The 14963-nt window shown below is 48.3% G+C and overlaps 1 protein-coding gene across 6 annotated transcripts in view; it reads left to right on the forward strand.

The window, feature by feature from the left end:
- The window catches only part of LRRC43 (leucine rich repeat containing 43), a 15577-nt gene continuing 842 nt past the window's right edge, over window positions 229–14963 (forward strand). The window contains exons 1-12 of one of the 6 annotated variants that reach the window (XM_021412702.1): window positions 229–6672; window positions 7860–8102; window positions 8411–8521; window positions 8648–8787; window positions 9267–9505; window positions 10512–10693; window positions 11113–11233; window positions 11450–11589; window positions 11734–11823; window positions 12112–12336; window positions 12835–12913; window positions 14666–14854. In XM_021412702.1, coding sequence (XP_021268377.1) covers window positions 6382–6672; window positions 7860–8102; window positions 8411–8521; window positions 8648–8787; window positions 9267–9505; window positions 10512–10693; window positions 11113–11233; window positions 11450–11589; window positions 11734–11823; window positions 12112–12336; window positions 12835–12913; window positions 14666–14823 — 2019 coding nt within the window. In that variant the 5' untranslated portion in view covers window positions 229–6381 and the 3' untranslated portion in view covers window positions 14824–14854. Of the gene's footprint in view, window positions 7776–7859; window positions 8103–8410; window positions 8522–8647; window positions 8788–9266; window positions 9506–10511; window positions 10694–11112; window positions 11234–11449; window positions 11590–11733; window positions 11824–12111; window positions 12337–12449; window positions 12915–14665; window positions 14855–14963 lie in introns of those variants that run through there. The other 5 variants (XM_021412703.1, XM_021412705.1, XR_002443424.1 and 2 more) reach the window with 5 other exon arrangements.

The raw sequence follows: 14963 nt of genomic DNA on the forward strand, positions 1-14963 counted from the left end.
TTTCAGTAGGTCTGTTATATTGTGCAATGCATTTTTTATATTTACAACAAAAACAATAAAGGTTATTTTTTGGAAGAAACTAGTTGTAATGTCTTTATTTTTTTGACCTGAACTTGGCTTGGAAGTGGGGAAATTGTAAGTGGAAGTCTTCCTGGACCAGGACTAGCACCTTACCATCCCTTTTGCAACTCTGAAAGGTGACAAAGGCTCATTTCAACATAACTGTGCTGAAGTCACCGCTTTGGGATCCCTGCATTTGTCTTTCCTTTTGCAAGGCTTATGTCTGCTGATGACCTTTTGAAGCTTGGAGTCGTTTTAAGGGACTTGATGCCCCTGGGGCCCTTCTTGGCTGTAAGAATCGGCTCACTCTGATGGGCTTACTCAAAGCAGGTGTGATTTGTCTTTTCTCACACATTGGTCACCAGGCTGTATTTGCTCTGTGCTGCATATTCCTTGTCTCACCAAAGCAATAGCCAGATGAACAAAAACTGAAAATTATCCTCCGTAGTCATCTGTGCTCGCACATTTTAGAGGTCGCAAAAGAATAAGGCTTCAGTACCACTTCCACAAATCTGTCTGCAGAGCATATGTTTCTTCAGCCTATGTAACAGTGAGCCTGTTCTTCCACATTTTGCATGACATTATTCTCCAAATTTATTGAGGCTCTGATGTGTTCCTAGAGTGAACAGACACTGATCTTGATTGTTGCTGATTATATCAAGCATAACAGTGAGAATGTGCTCTCGTGATGAGATTAAGCAGACAGAAATCTATTCACTTATGTCTCTGCTTTTAACTTAGAGATTAGTAATTCAAAAGTAGCCCTGCTGTTTCTCTAGGAAAGGTAAAACCCTTAAGTCTGTAGGTACTGCACCAATACCTTGAGCCCTGATGCTCTTATTTTCTTGCAGGATTGGATTTGGGACTCTTGATTGACTTAATACCTGGACAGTGGACTCTGCTGAGCAGTGCTGAGATTGGACAACACGGTATTGCCATGGAACTGATGTCAGTGTTAGGCATTAAGCTGCTTAAGTCCATTAAAAAAAAAAAAAGATATTTCACCTTTTCCTTTAAAGACTGTTTTTTGTTGTTTTGTTTTCTTCCCTTGGTAGGATGCTACAGATTTCTGCTTGAATTGTTTGAGAACAGGGATTTTATTTTAAAATCGTTGCTGAAGGCTTGATGCTGTTTATGTCCCTCTTGGACTGGTGACTTGGACCTTAACATAGTTTGAGCAATTCTGATGAGTCAAGCCTGTGATTTCAGGAGAAGATATTGCAGCTTTCTTTCTCTGTTCACATTTATTTTTTTTTTAAATATCTCTAAATAGATCTCGCACAAAGCATTTTAGTAGAAGGCAGTGAAGAACAGTGCTATTTAAACAGTGATAAAACTGCACTTCGGCCTGACTTCGCTCTCGGCCAAGCATACCCATGCCAGTGGTACTGCAGTGATGCTATCAGACCTCTCTGGGAGGAAGCTGTGGCTGTAGAACACTGTTTCTTTACTACTGATTTGGTGGTGATTTCAGTGAGGCCGCTATTAGTAGCTGATATGCCAAAAGTAATGGTTACTGAAATCGCTCATTTTTGCTAATTCTAGAACGGTACAAAAAAATAGACTTATATCTGCTTTAAGCAAATTATGCCAAAAGAGATCACTACTATAAGGGAATTGGCACTTCCGTGGGAAAGCAGCATAGGGCTCTCTCTTCACATGTACTGTAATCCCAAATACTTTCCTAAAAACGGCTTGTAACGGATCTCTGGCAGATTTCCTTTTGTCCTAGCACTAGTTGTTTGAATCTTGGCAAATGAAACAGAAGCCAGTGCTCACTAGAATTAATAATAACTTAATTTTTTTTTTAAGCTGTATTTACACTCAGGAGCTTTCCTACAGCTCTTTTCGTCCATAAGCTGCTCTTCCTGAAGAGTATGTTCATCACCAGGAGGTGTGCAGGCAATGAATGCTTGGGCGGCAGGGAAGTGTAGGAACACTAGCTCTCTCAGAACAAGGTGTGTGCATCACAAACCCTGAAGCCTGAGCATCACAAAGTGCAAACAAATGCACAAAAGATTACCCCATCACACCCCTAAGTCCTGCTGCCCACCCTTTACATGCTTCTTACAAAGTCTGGATGCTCAGAGCAGAAGTGGGAGTGCTCTGGATCAGTCGGTGCTGGGCTGTGTCACTGTCAGTGGGGGGATGGTGAGAGAAGTGATCCTTTATTTGGGTTTTAAATAGGTGAATTTCAACTCAAATTAATGTGTACATGTATATAAAAACAATGTTAATTTTGAACTGATTGTCATGCTTAGACTGGCTTGAAATTGGTATGGTAATTTGAACTTCAATCTCCACATCATTAACCTCCCCATTATTGCCAGTAATTAGGAGCTGATATGACCTAAAGGCAAAACAAGGCTCTGACAATTCTTGCTGCTCCCAGAGCATTGGAGTGTCCCTGTTCTGGTACCAGCAGCAGTAATTAGCTCAGGCATGCTTTGGTGCAGTGCTCGTGTCTGAGCTGACCTCGCAGCGTGCTTCCATGTGCTCCATGCCTTTCAGCACAGCTGCTGCTCCTGTAAGCCTGCACCGGACCCGTGATGCAGAAGGCAGAGTAATGTGGCCTATCCATCTATCAATGAAAAGTGGATGGGGAAGGAGGAGATATGCTATTTCTAAAATTTTTGATATAATGACCAGAAGCAATTACTTCAGTTTGCAATTTAGTAAAACCTTGGATTTTCAGCGTTCGAAATATTGCAAAAAGAAAAGAATTGCATAATAAAGAATCAGCAATATAAGTTTTATTTGATCTCATTTTAATTCAATGCCAGGTTTTATCCAAATATATAGAAAATGACTAAAACTGTTCATCTAAGTTGTAAGTTTATCATTCGACCCTTTCAAGCATTGAAATATAAACATTAAAAATCTGAATAAATATAATCTATAAAAATGCTTAAATAAATTTATACAAAAATGTATTCCATACATGCATAAATAATCGCCAGTAATGAGAAGTACAGAATAAGCCTACTGATGATCATTTCCATCTCTTGGAAATAATTGCAAGATAAAAATATAAATAACATTAAAATCACTGAAACAATGCTTTCCTGTTTGCTAGTATATATAGTAACCAGTTAATTAAATCACTCTGACTTAAGAGCACCGTTTTTATATGATGTTGCAAATGAAACAGTATAAATAGTTTTATAATAAATAAATTCAATAACTTAAGGCATTCATCTTTTAAATATTACACTACATTATGTAGCTATGAATAGGATAGCAAGTACATTATTAATGTTCCTGGCATCAAACTGATCATAAATCATGGAAGGTCACATGTAGGCAAAGCTCTAGGATCCTATAGTTATTTTTTCATCCTGACATATTACACTGCTGCTGAAGAGTACATTTTCGTTGTGTTTTGCATAAATTGTTCGTATTTCTCTAAAACCAGCCAAATGTACATCTTCTTCTTTGCTGTTCTCATTGCTTGGATCTCACTGTGATTGTTCTGCAGAAGGTTCTTGTCCTTGCAGGTGTGAAACGCGTTTCTTTCGAGCAGCGTCATGTTTAACTGGATGGTGTTTACATTCACAAAGTCAGTGAAATTCTTACCGCAAATCATTTCTATATCACTTTTTAGGGTTTCTAAAACGTTGTAAAATGTATGCATGCAGCAGTCTGCTTCTACAGCTGAGCACTTGGGTATTTTCTTCATCATTTCATTGACTTGGGTGTCAGTAGTTAGCCAGTTCTTGGTTGTTTGCGTTACAGGACTACATACATTCTGCAGGGGAGGAAGAGAGCGTGTTAATCTTTTGGTTTCCATCTTTCCTGGTAGTTTCCATGTTAGACTATCAAGGAGTATTCCATTGTGTCTGCTTGAGGTTTCGTTGTTGTTGTTCTAATAGCTGTATTAACACCTACTTTCCTTTATCAAGTAAGTCTTACACACTGTCTGTGGCTGTGACTGTGCAGCACTTTCTATCTTAATAATCTACTTGTCATTGTTTTTGGCATTTCTCAGTCTTTTTGTTGTTGTTGCCGTATAGGTAAAATTTCCTCATGCTTTGACCAGAGCATATTTTTATCTGTTTTAGCAGAAATGGTTTAGATTTCAAGAATGAATTCAGGGGAAATGTTTTACACTGATTTTTATCAATATACGTTCCCAGGAATTGAAATTTGCCTGTAGCATTGTTCCTTTGATTCAGTGCATGTTTTTGCCATCTCTGAGGAAAGGCTGAGCAGGATTTTTTTTCAGAAGTGAACTTGGCTGTCCTAGCACTACTGTCAAACTGAAGAGTAAGGCAGTCCTCTCTGTCTTCCCAGTGATCTGACTAGTTTCATTCTAGAAGCTGCCTGCTCCAAGCTCAGCGTGAATTAGGAGATGAAGAAAAATGCATAAGTCTGGAAGACCAGAGCTACCTAAACTGCCCTAGACAGTGCTCCAACATGATTGTAAAATAATGCAATATAAATGCTTTCCTTCTTATATGGACTACTGAGAGGTGCCTCTTTCAGTTTCTAACCCAAATATTTCTTTTCTGGTCTTTCTGGTATTTTAGAATAATTCAAGGCATTCCTCCCCAGACAGAGGCCCAGCAAATGCAAAATAGTACACTTACGTAGTTTTTGAACAAGGTAGTTGCTCGCTTTTCTAGCACTAGAAGGGGCTTTATGCTGGTAGTATAATGCTTCTGCCTCTGTCCTGTAGTAGTTTTCCCTTCTTCTGAGGCAGCTGTTGGTGCCAAGGAGACCAAAGGAACCAGTGAACAGAAGAGGAAGATCTTAAATGTGATTTCTGCATTCAGTTGAAGAAGAAGAGGAGAAGAAATACAATGAGTACAGTCTCAAGCCTCTACATCATTTTTGCAAAACATCCTGGTTTTGTGCAGCACACTAGCATCCTAGAGCATATGGACTTCAAGCAGCAGAGCTAATGATGAGCATCACCCATTGCAGCCATGCGGCATGGCTAAATTGCACCCACCTGCTCGGCGTTCCATGGTGGCTCAGGCAGCAGGAGACTTGCGAGATGCTGGTGTTCAAGCTGCTTGTTGGCTGGAGAGCTGTGAATGGGGAAGCTCGGTGGTGTTGATGGGGACAGCTCGGTGGTGTTTAAGTACCATGAGTTTTGCGTCAGTGGTTCCCCCCTGGTTTTTTGCGGATGCCAGTGTGGGTTTTTTCTTTTTTTGAAAGATTGCATCAAAAGCTGGTTCAGATGCGTTGTCACTGATTGTGATCTAGAATGCAGTTTCGAGCTGACGCGGACAGTGTCCTGTATCATCAGTTTGACTAGGAGTCCAGTATGCTTGGTTTAGCCATCCCATCTAAATCCTCTGGATCTCCAAATGGTACAATTTAGATCATGAATTCTGTTGTTTCCTTCCTCAAACATGCTGGAGTGTGCAAGCACACAACTGGGTTGTTGAAGCCAGCAACTATCTCCTGAAGGGGCCAGTGCAAGAGTGGGCTAATGCTGGAAGTGAAAGAGCCACAAGGGACTCGTATGCGAGGCAGACCAGGCTGTGGATGAGTGTGCACATCCCTTGCTGGATCTCCATAACACCCTGTGCGCCAGTTGTGAGCCCTTGATGCACACCAGCAGAGGATGCCCAGGAACCACCTCTCAGCTCTCACCTTCTCTCTGACTCTGCTGAGGCTGTTTTTTCTGTGCGCAGTTACCAAAGGCAGGAGAACCTCATATGCAGCAAAACAGAAAACTTGTTCCTAGAACTTAGAAGCACGAGGCTGTAGAGGACTTGCAGAACTGCTGATATTACAGGACAGAAATCAAATTAGAGGAAACTCTTATGAATGCACCTTTGTGAAAAGATACAGTGGCACGTTTTCACTTTTAATTCTGTGACTAGAGAAAGGCTAGAGAGCAGTGGGAGATTCAAAGACAAACGTGTGCCAGGTCCAGAAAACTTTCAAGGAGCGTCATTAGGGAGTCAGAACATTTTCTGTGTGAAGTTATCCATCTGACAATGAAAGGCCCGATGTGCATAAGTTCCTATGGTCACAGGGACTGCTTTCCAGGGCTGAACTGATTCCAAAGACTTGAAAGGGAAGGGCATTTCCTCTGTACCATGTTGCAATCAGGTCCAACTGGGCTGTGATTTCAGCCTCAGTGGCTGGCCCAAGGTCATGATACTGGAGCTTCACAAACCCAACAATGTTCTGTTGCTGCTGCCAAGGTCTGAAGCAGAGGGATGCAGCCAACCCATGGTGCTGAGCTGCTCCCTCTGAGAATGGAACGGTATTTGTTGTTGTACAACCCATGTTCCCACATGCTACACAGAACAAAGAGAATAAGTTACCATGGCCTGAGGTGTGGGGCAAGAGTACAGCAGAATGCCGGAGAAGAACCCAGAAAGCACTGCTCTGGCAGAGACTTCTTTTATTTGGAGCTATGTGTTATTTGGAGATAAGTGTTTCTTTGCAGAAGGCATCATTTGGGAACATCCCAACAAAGACACCGATGAGTATAGGTGGCTCCTTTCAGGTAGAAGACCACATCCTGGAGGGATGCTTGTTTGGAAGCACCAGAAAACAGAGATGCAGTTGGTGAAAGCCCCACCGTGCATTGCACAAGCAGGAGGTGACCAGGCATCAGGCACTGCCAGTCCCTTCCAGTGGCCCCAGGTGGGTAGTGCAGGGAGGACAGGTGAGGAACTGCAGCAGTGTTCCTCCTCGAGCTGGGAGCAGCACCAATGCAGCGATGGGAACCAATTCCAGATTATCCCACACATCAGCAATACAAATAGGGGAAGCTTTCGGCTTGGCTTTTCCACTGAATAAAATTCAGCCACTGGCAATGCTCTGTCTCAAAGAACTATAGAAAGTTTGACTTCATTTTTTACCGGGCTGAGACTAGCCTGGTTATTCTACTCCATGCCATGCCACTGTCTCTTGGCGTGTGCACGCTCCGCTTTTCCTTTCCTATCTATGCAGTTGTGATAAGCTGCTGAGCTGATAAGGGAGCAGATTGATATCCGTCCTGTAAAACCCAACATGAGTGGAAGTTCAGCTTTCCACCACGTAACTGCCAGGCGCTGCAGAGCATCTGCAATTCATTTGGTTAAATTTTGCTGACACGGGCTGCTCTGCACGCTCCCCAAAATGGAATTTGTAGCTGTCACCTCCACACCTATCACTGGAAAAAAAACAAAGAAACCTCTTGAGTGCAGAGACCTGAATCTGACCTCAGACGGAGCTGGGGCTTTTGTCTCTGGGCTCAGCTACTTTTTCCAAGTGGTACTTTTAGCTATGAACTTGGTTTTCCGATGGCCTTGTGCTGCAGTGGCATCAGTGCCCTCCGCACAAGCAAATAAGGTGCTTTTACAGCTTACAGCTCACGGAGAACACGACTGCTTCCTCCCTGAAACTTGAGTGACACTCAGGATGTAGATAAGTGAAATGGCAAATGCCATGTCTCAGGTCCTCTGCCGGGGGACACGGCTGATGCTCACCCCACACGTGCCTCCCGCTCTTTCCTTGCTGGGCTGCAGCCCCCAGAGCCCAGGGGAGACTCTCAAAGCCTGACATTTCTACCCAGCTTGCAGCCCCATAGAGCCCAGTCCGCAGGACATCCGTGTCAGTGTCATTTCCTAGCGACGGGGACGCGTTGCCAAGAGCCAGAGAATTCCTGCATGGCAGCGCCCGGCCCTCGCAGCCTCTCGGCTGCTTTTCAGAAACACCTGCGGCGCCTGGGCCTGCGGGACTTCCCCTGCGGCCTGGGCAGCTGGGTAGGGTCCAGGGGGCACAGCTGTGGGGTGGGGAGGATCTAGAGGGGGTCTGCAAGGTGCTAACTGCTTCTCCACTCTCTGCAGAACAAGTCCCGCTTTGTCACATACGCAGGCTCCTCAGGGGAGGAGGAGGAGAGGCTGCCGGGTGAGGAAAGCCCTGAGGCGCTGCTGGAGCTGCTGAGCGACCCACACAGCCCCTGGGCCCTGCCACCGGGCTGCAGCCCCGAGGACCAGCGCCTGCGGGATGTGGCTGTGCTGGCTCCCCAGCTCACCCGCGGCACCCGCGTCCTCCAGCTCTTCAGGTCCCTGCGGATTGTTGGCAAAGATGTAAGCACAGGGGGGTGATAGGTTGGGATGGGCTGGTGCCCATAGGACTGCCTATCTCCAGGCCAGGAAGCCATGTCTTCCTACTGAAGGGGAAAGCATCTTGGGAAAAGCACAGCTTCCCCAACCTAGGGTCTCCCCAGATTCTTCTATTGCAGCTGGAGTAGAGCTGCTGGTTCCCCTACTCAGTGTGTTTTGCACTAGTCTTTGTTACACACTTGTCGTGTGGATCAGCACTACAAATCTGTCACTTCGGCTCACGTGACATGAGATGCCTCAGGGACGCTGCGACCAAACCTAGTTCTTCTCAGGTGGAGGAAGTCGACAAGGATCTGTTGCAGTTACAGCACCTGGAAGAGCTCACGCTCTGTGCCAACCAGATCAGCAGGATAACCTCAGCCAACCTGCCCCGAACACTGAAGGTGAGTGAGCAGCGCCTTGTGATGATGGGATGGGGAAAAGGGTCCCATCTGGGAATCCCACACAAGTTGAGCAGCTCGAGACAGCTCATTGCAAAGGGTGTTTGTTGTTCAATCTATCCTGGGCAGGTCCTGGAGCTCTGCTGCAATGCTGTGGCTGATCTGGAGGGCCTGTGTGCTCAGCCTCCTCCGGAGCTGCAGCACTTGGGGCTTGGATACAACAGGCTGCATGGCCCTTTGCAGGACAAGCGCCTCACTGCAGACTTCTGGTAATGCCACAGCCAGATGTGTGCTCCTGAAGGCATGTGAGCAGATGTGAACAGATGACCTCTGACCATCCAGGGGGCCTGCAATAAGAAATTACAGCCCTTCAGCACCCTGCGCAGCACAGTTCCCATATCTCTATGCGTTTTCTTTTTCCCGTGCTCTTCCCAAAGCCCCTGCTGGGAGTCCTCCCTGGGGAAGGGCCAAAAGCTTAGGCTGTATCACTGACTGATGTGGTGGGGTGGTTAATGGATGCAAGAGTAAAAAGAGATTGAATTATGGGGCAGACTGGCGGTGGACTGTGTGGCTCAGGAATTTGCAATTGGCTGCTGGTAGATTCTCCAGTTTGACTCAGTTTGTGCCACTGCAGGTTCTTGCACTGGGAAATCGTGATTTCTGCTTCTTTTCTTGACTCAGAGCAGCAGTACTGTATCCTCAGAGGGATATTTCTTGCCTACCCTTATTAATGGATTCTCTCCTTTAGGCCAAATCTCATCTCACTTGACCTGAGCTTTAATAACCTGACGGATCTGTTTGGGCTGGTCTCCCAGCTGTCCAGTCTGAAGAAGCTTCGCATCCTGGTGCTCCAAGGGAACCCGCTGGCTCTCATTCCTGCTTACAGAGGCTTCATTGTGGACAGCCTGCCCAAGCTTTCCGTCCTTGATGACATCCATATAGAGCTTGAAGAGAGGTACCAGTTCTGTGGTTTATCGAAGCAGCCAGGTGAGCCTTTGTCTTAAACCTATTGGTGCTGACTCCAGAATTCAGGAGGTGGCTTCATTATGGTCTGGCTAGGAGTCCTCAGGGCTCACTGCATCCAGGACTGAATTCCTTCTTGCCTGTCTTCAAAAGAACTTTCTCTGAGTCTTTTTTTACCCCGCCAGTGCAATGAAGGCAGCAATGCTGCAAATGTAGCAGGAGACAGTGAGAATCAGTTATCTGCTGTCTTAAATGTATGAAGTACAAGATTAAAAAAATTTTCATGCTGAATTGGGTGGCAGGAAGATAAATGAGGGTTGTGCAATCCATTACTCGGTTGGATCAAGATCTGCCCTTGCTCATGCATCCAGAATCCTCTCAATCCAGAGACTTGGCATGTGTGTCTCATAGTGGAAAACTCTCAACAAGAAGGGGATGGCTTTGGGGGAGGGTCTCTATCCCAGCTGTTTCCCCCTGGTTCTCCTGGCCCTGCAGAGAAGAGGCTAGAGGCAGGAAGGCTGCTGTAAGGAAGAGCGCACCCAAGGCGCTGGAGCAGGGTGGGAGCGACCCAGTCTCGTCCCTGTAGCATTGGCTCGGTGCCACAGCCTGCCTCTGTCTTTGCTTTCTAGACCTGTCTGGTTTCACACTGTGTGTTTCATTCTTGAGCGGCTGAAAGAGGAACACTGTCATCTGGGAACGTGCTCACATGCGTTGTGCTGCCAGCGCGAATCGGTGCCGCTTTTGCAGTGTGGCACATCCCACGCAGGGACAAGGGCAGGGAGCTTCAGTGGGTGGGAAGACCTTCTTGATGGCCCCCACTTGATGGTGTTATGCACTGGTAGTGCTTTATTGAGTCAAAACCGTAAACCAGGAGGCAAAGCAACTGAGCCACATGTTTGTATGGCTTTGGAGTGACCTCATGTGGCTGTGGCTTCTCACAGCATTTGCAAAGTAGTAGGATTTGGCATCCTGGAGGTTTTTCCTTGCTCTGTGCTTTTCTTCTTACTCAGCATGGTGGTTTTCCCTTTAGAGCTGATCAGAAGTGAAGCACAAGTGGTTGTGAGCATTGGGAAAATCAAGGGAGTTCCTGATCCCAGCACACTCCAGGAGCTGGAGGTTGGCTCTGAGGCACCGGTGATCACCTACAGCTACTGTGTGACCTACGAGTTTTCTGGAGAGGAGGTTGAGGATGGTGGCACTGAGGTCACTGAGGTTGGTGTTTAACTGAGCTCCTGAAAGCAATAGGCACTGACAGACCACAGTGATGGGGGGATGTCATCTCCAGAATGCAGAGCGAAACCATTCCTAATGAACCTGTCATGGGCAACAGCAGTGCTAGGGACAGAATTCACACCTGGCCACATCAGGCAGCACTAGTTTCTGCTGACCACATTCCCTGTCCTTCCTGGGGGGCACTGCTCTGCATGGGGAAGAGCATTTACAGCCCTCCTGTTGCTGGGTGCAGCGGACTATTCCCTGGTACTGGTGCCACTGTGCAGCTCGCCTTGCTTTGCCCTTTCTCCTGGTGGCTGGAATGGGCTGGGGAATGGGATTTCAGAGGCATGCTGCCTTTGGGCTTGATGCAGGCACAACCAGCCACGCCCTGCCAAGAGGGAACGTCTCTGTTCCAGGTAAAAAATCATCAGAGTCCTGTGGTGGCCACTCAGGACGTGGACAGCTCTGCAAGGGACGTGAAGGAAACAAAGGGCCAGCAGGAGTGTGCAGCTATGGAGGACCCTGTAGCACATACTGGTAATAAGGGATTACAAATCCTACATCCCCTGGTCAGGGTAGTTTATGGCTTTTCCAGGAATGTGGTGGCATCAGTGCGTCCCTTGTGGCATCAGCTGCAGCTGGGTTGTTACTGAGGCTGATGGATAATTAATTGGCACTGGTCTTGTACCGGAGCCATTCCTGTTCTCAGGAAGTAAAGGCCTCTCTTCAAAATTTTTTTGTGTCCTTGCACAGCAGGGGTGTTTGTCACTCCTGGAATGCCCTGGGCAGACACCATTGACTGCAGCTACAGGAAAGAGCATACTGCCAAGGATTTAGTGGGGCTGAAGGACTACCTGCGAGCTGGAACGATCGTCTCGGTGGTGGAGGAGAAGGTGGGCACGTGGCATGTCTGGATGAGAGGGGCAGGGAGGGGAAACTGCTGCTGGGGGAACCGGCAGTGGCGTTACACTACCTCTAGGAGGCAGCTGGGATGACAGCGTCCCAGTCCCTGCAGTACCAGCTCCTCTCTCCTGCAGGTGCTCTGGTGGCCTGTCAGTACTGATTCAGAGGAAAATGCTGTAAAAAGTGGGAAGGAAAGAGAGGGGCTAAAGAAGGACAGCACCAAGGTAGGATGCTAGGAGGGAGCAATGTCCAAACACCATCTGAGCTGCAGTAATAGCAATGGGGGAAGGATGGACCTTCTCCTGTGCCACTTTGGGGTGTCAGGGTACATTTTCTCTATCCCAGATCTCTAGCCAAGGTTCCTTGTGCCTGTGGGAAGAAGGCAGAAACTATTTAATGCACATCTCGGTCTGGATGCAGATGTGGGCAAGGGGCTGGGATGGGATTGCTTTCTATCTGATAAAGGGACCCAACACTCAACCGACACTTGTGCCGGTGCTGGTGCCCTGCAGGGTCCTGGGCACAGGGACAAGGAAAAGAAGAAGAAGAAGAAGAAGAAGAAGAAGGAGAAACCATGTGAACTCCGCAGTGATCCACCCATTCGGAGGATCCTGGGCTCTGGGAGGGTGGCCCTGGAAGCCTTGCTGGCCTCTGAGACGCTGGTGGCGACTGTGTGTGACTTTGGGATCCTCATCACCGAGCAGCGGCTGCAGCCACCAAATCAGGAGGAGAAGTTGGTAAGGAGCTGTCCTGGGGGGCAGAGCGATGAGGCTTGGGAAGGGGGCTCAGCACGTCCTGCCCTGCAGCATCCTCACATCTAACCCTCAGCTCCATTCTCCATAAAATGCAGCTGAAATAACCCTGCTGGAGAAACACCCGTCCCTGTTGGCATTGTAATTTAATGTTGATTTTAGCAGTAAGTACTATTACTTTTCACGGGCCCCACATTAAGAAAACAGATGACTCTATTTTTCCATCCAAAATTAAAGCTCGTGCTTTTTCTGATGCTCTTTCTCTTGAAACAGCAACACATACCAGCCGTCCTGACACTTTCTGTTTCATGGAGTCTCTCCTCTTCTTCAAGCATCTCTTCTGCTGTGCTCATGCTTCATGTCATGCTTTCTTTAGCCCTTTGAATGCCGGTGACAGAACCCAAGCAGCGATGGCTGTCACAAGACTGAATGTGGGCAGTGGATTTCGACACTGCCTGACTGTGGAAATGTCTGTCTCCACAGGACAAGAAAAAAGGCAAAGACAAGAGCAAAAAAACAAAAGCAGAGAAGGAAGGCCAGAAAGCCACAGTGCCTGCCAAAGGTGACCAAGGGCTGGCTGGGCAGAGCAGTATGTGTGAGCAAACAGCAGCGGTGCCCAGTCCTGCTGCCAGCTCTGCAGAGCTGGGCACTAACTCACGTCCTGAGCCCTGGCTGTGAATGCTGCCATTGATGCCGCGGGACCGTAGGGTTAGGCACACACCCGGGGACCTTGTTGTGTCTGAGCACACACCGAGGGTGGGCTGCTGGCATGCGTCCTGGGAGCAGTGAACACTCATGGCTCCGTGAGCCAGGGGACAGGGCAAGGCAGGTTGTGGGGCGAGATACTTGCTGCCTGTTATTTCAGTGCCAAAAGCAGCCAGTGGTCTGGAGCGGTGCGGGCAGCTGGCGGGGTGATGTCTGGGATGCACAATGAGGTCCTCATTCGTTTCCAGCGTATGTCTCAGAGCACTTTGCAGAGGGGATTATTGTTCTTTCTAGTTGAGAGATGAAATGCACAGAGAACCCCGGGTGCCCTGGCCTGCCCAGCAATAGACTCCACTCTGCTGTCACCCCCAAAGAGATGACCCGTCCCCTGCTCCCCAGTGCAGAGCTCATGGTTGCTCTGTCAGCAACATTGCTTGAGCTGCTGGATGCAGACCTTGCTGTGCCTCTTGCAGAGAATTTTTTGGGCTACAGAAACAGCAGCACCAGCCCACCTGTGCAGGGGCAGGAGGAATTTGGGGATGAGATGGCTGAGGGCGATGCTGAGAAGTTGCTCGTGGGTCAAGGAGAGCTACCTGAAACAAAGAATAACCCCCTTGAATCATCACCGTGCTGGTTCCTCATCACGCAGTGCTCATTTGCAATGTGTGCTCAGATTGTAGCTGAAGTAGTGAGGTGCTGTCATGCGCCCGATGCTTTTTTCTTCTGTTCCACATGCGTGCCTGTGTTCAGTGTGCGTGCAGCAGCCCTTCCTTCTAGCTTGCGGAACAAACCCTGTCTGTTGGGGGTTGCGTGGCCGGCACGGGGTGCACAGAAAGCAGCTGCTGATACAGGGAACACTGAGTGATCAGAGACTTCTGGTTAATTTGGTGACCCAATCCCCTGGTGCAGGCTGGGGGTGGCCACTGAGTGCATTTTTCAGAGTGCTTCAAGATCTGGTGAACCCACAGCTCACCGCCACGGGGTGCTGCCTGCGTTGTGGGTAGTGAGCTTTGCTGTGACTCGTGCATCACAAGCACACCCCAACCGCAAGGCTGTGGGGGTAGGTGGCTGCTCGGTGTGTACGTGTGTCACCCAGCTGCGCCATGGTCCCCACCGAACTGCTGTAGATTAATCCCCCTGGAACTGCAGCAGCAGGGCACTGGGCAGTCTCCCAGCCTGGAGCGGAGGCTGATTTGCATCCCTCCGCCGGCACATGCACACAAATAATAAATCCTCTTAGGGACACTGGGAGCTCTTCCAGGCAGCTCAAAGAGGGAAGGCAGCAAGCTTTGTCTCGAGCAGTTTGCCCAGGCATTGAAGGATGTCTTCGGAAGTAGTCTCACGTAGGTCTCAGTTTAACCCATGGAATGATTTAGTCCCATCTTTCTTTTTTCTTAGAAATTACAGAGCGATTTTACAACAAAAAGCAAAATTGCACCCAGATCGGTTGTCTTCTTAAAGACGCTTGTTATGCTAAGCCGTATTCAAATGGCTTTTCCCTTAGGGCCCCGCAGTGAGTGCTATCGTGGTGGGCATACCCCCATGCACGCCGCTGCTTTTCAGGCTATTTATTCTACAAAAACCGAGACTGATTTACTGCTTTTCCCAGGAAAAAGAAAAAACAGACGTGCTGCTGAGCAGGAGGAGGGCTGTGAGCTGCAGCCGGTGCCGCTGACCGTTGAATTCCAAATGCAGCTGATTCGGTGGCCCGCGGCCGCTGCCCAGCACCGGGAGAGCGGGACCGAGGCTGCGGGGAAGGCTCAGTGATGCGTCCGCAGCCAAAGAGCGAGCAGCAGAGGTCAGTGAAATAAAACCCGCAGGGTTGCTGCCATGCTGCTGGTTTGGCTGAATCCATGGGGCTGGGGGACGGCGCGGGGGCTCCTGCGGGAGCTGCGGGCGGTGGGCAG

This window comes from Numida meleagris, chromosome 14 (assembly GCF_002078875.1).
Source record: "Numida meleagris isolate 19003 breed g44 Domestic line chromosome 14, NumMel1.0, whole genome shotgun sequence".
NCBI classification, from domain to species: Eukaryota; Metazoa; Chordata; class Aves; order Galliformes; family Numididae; genus Numida; species Numida meleagris.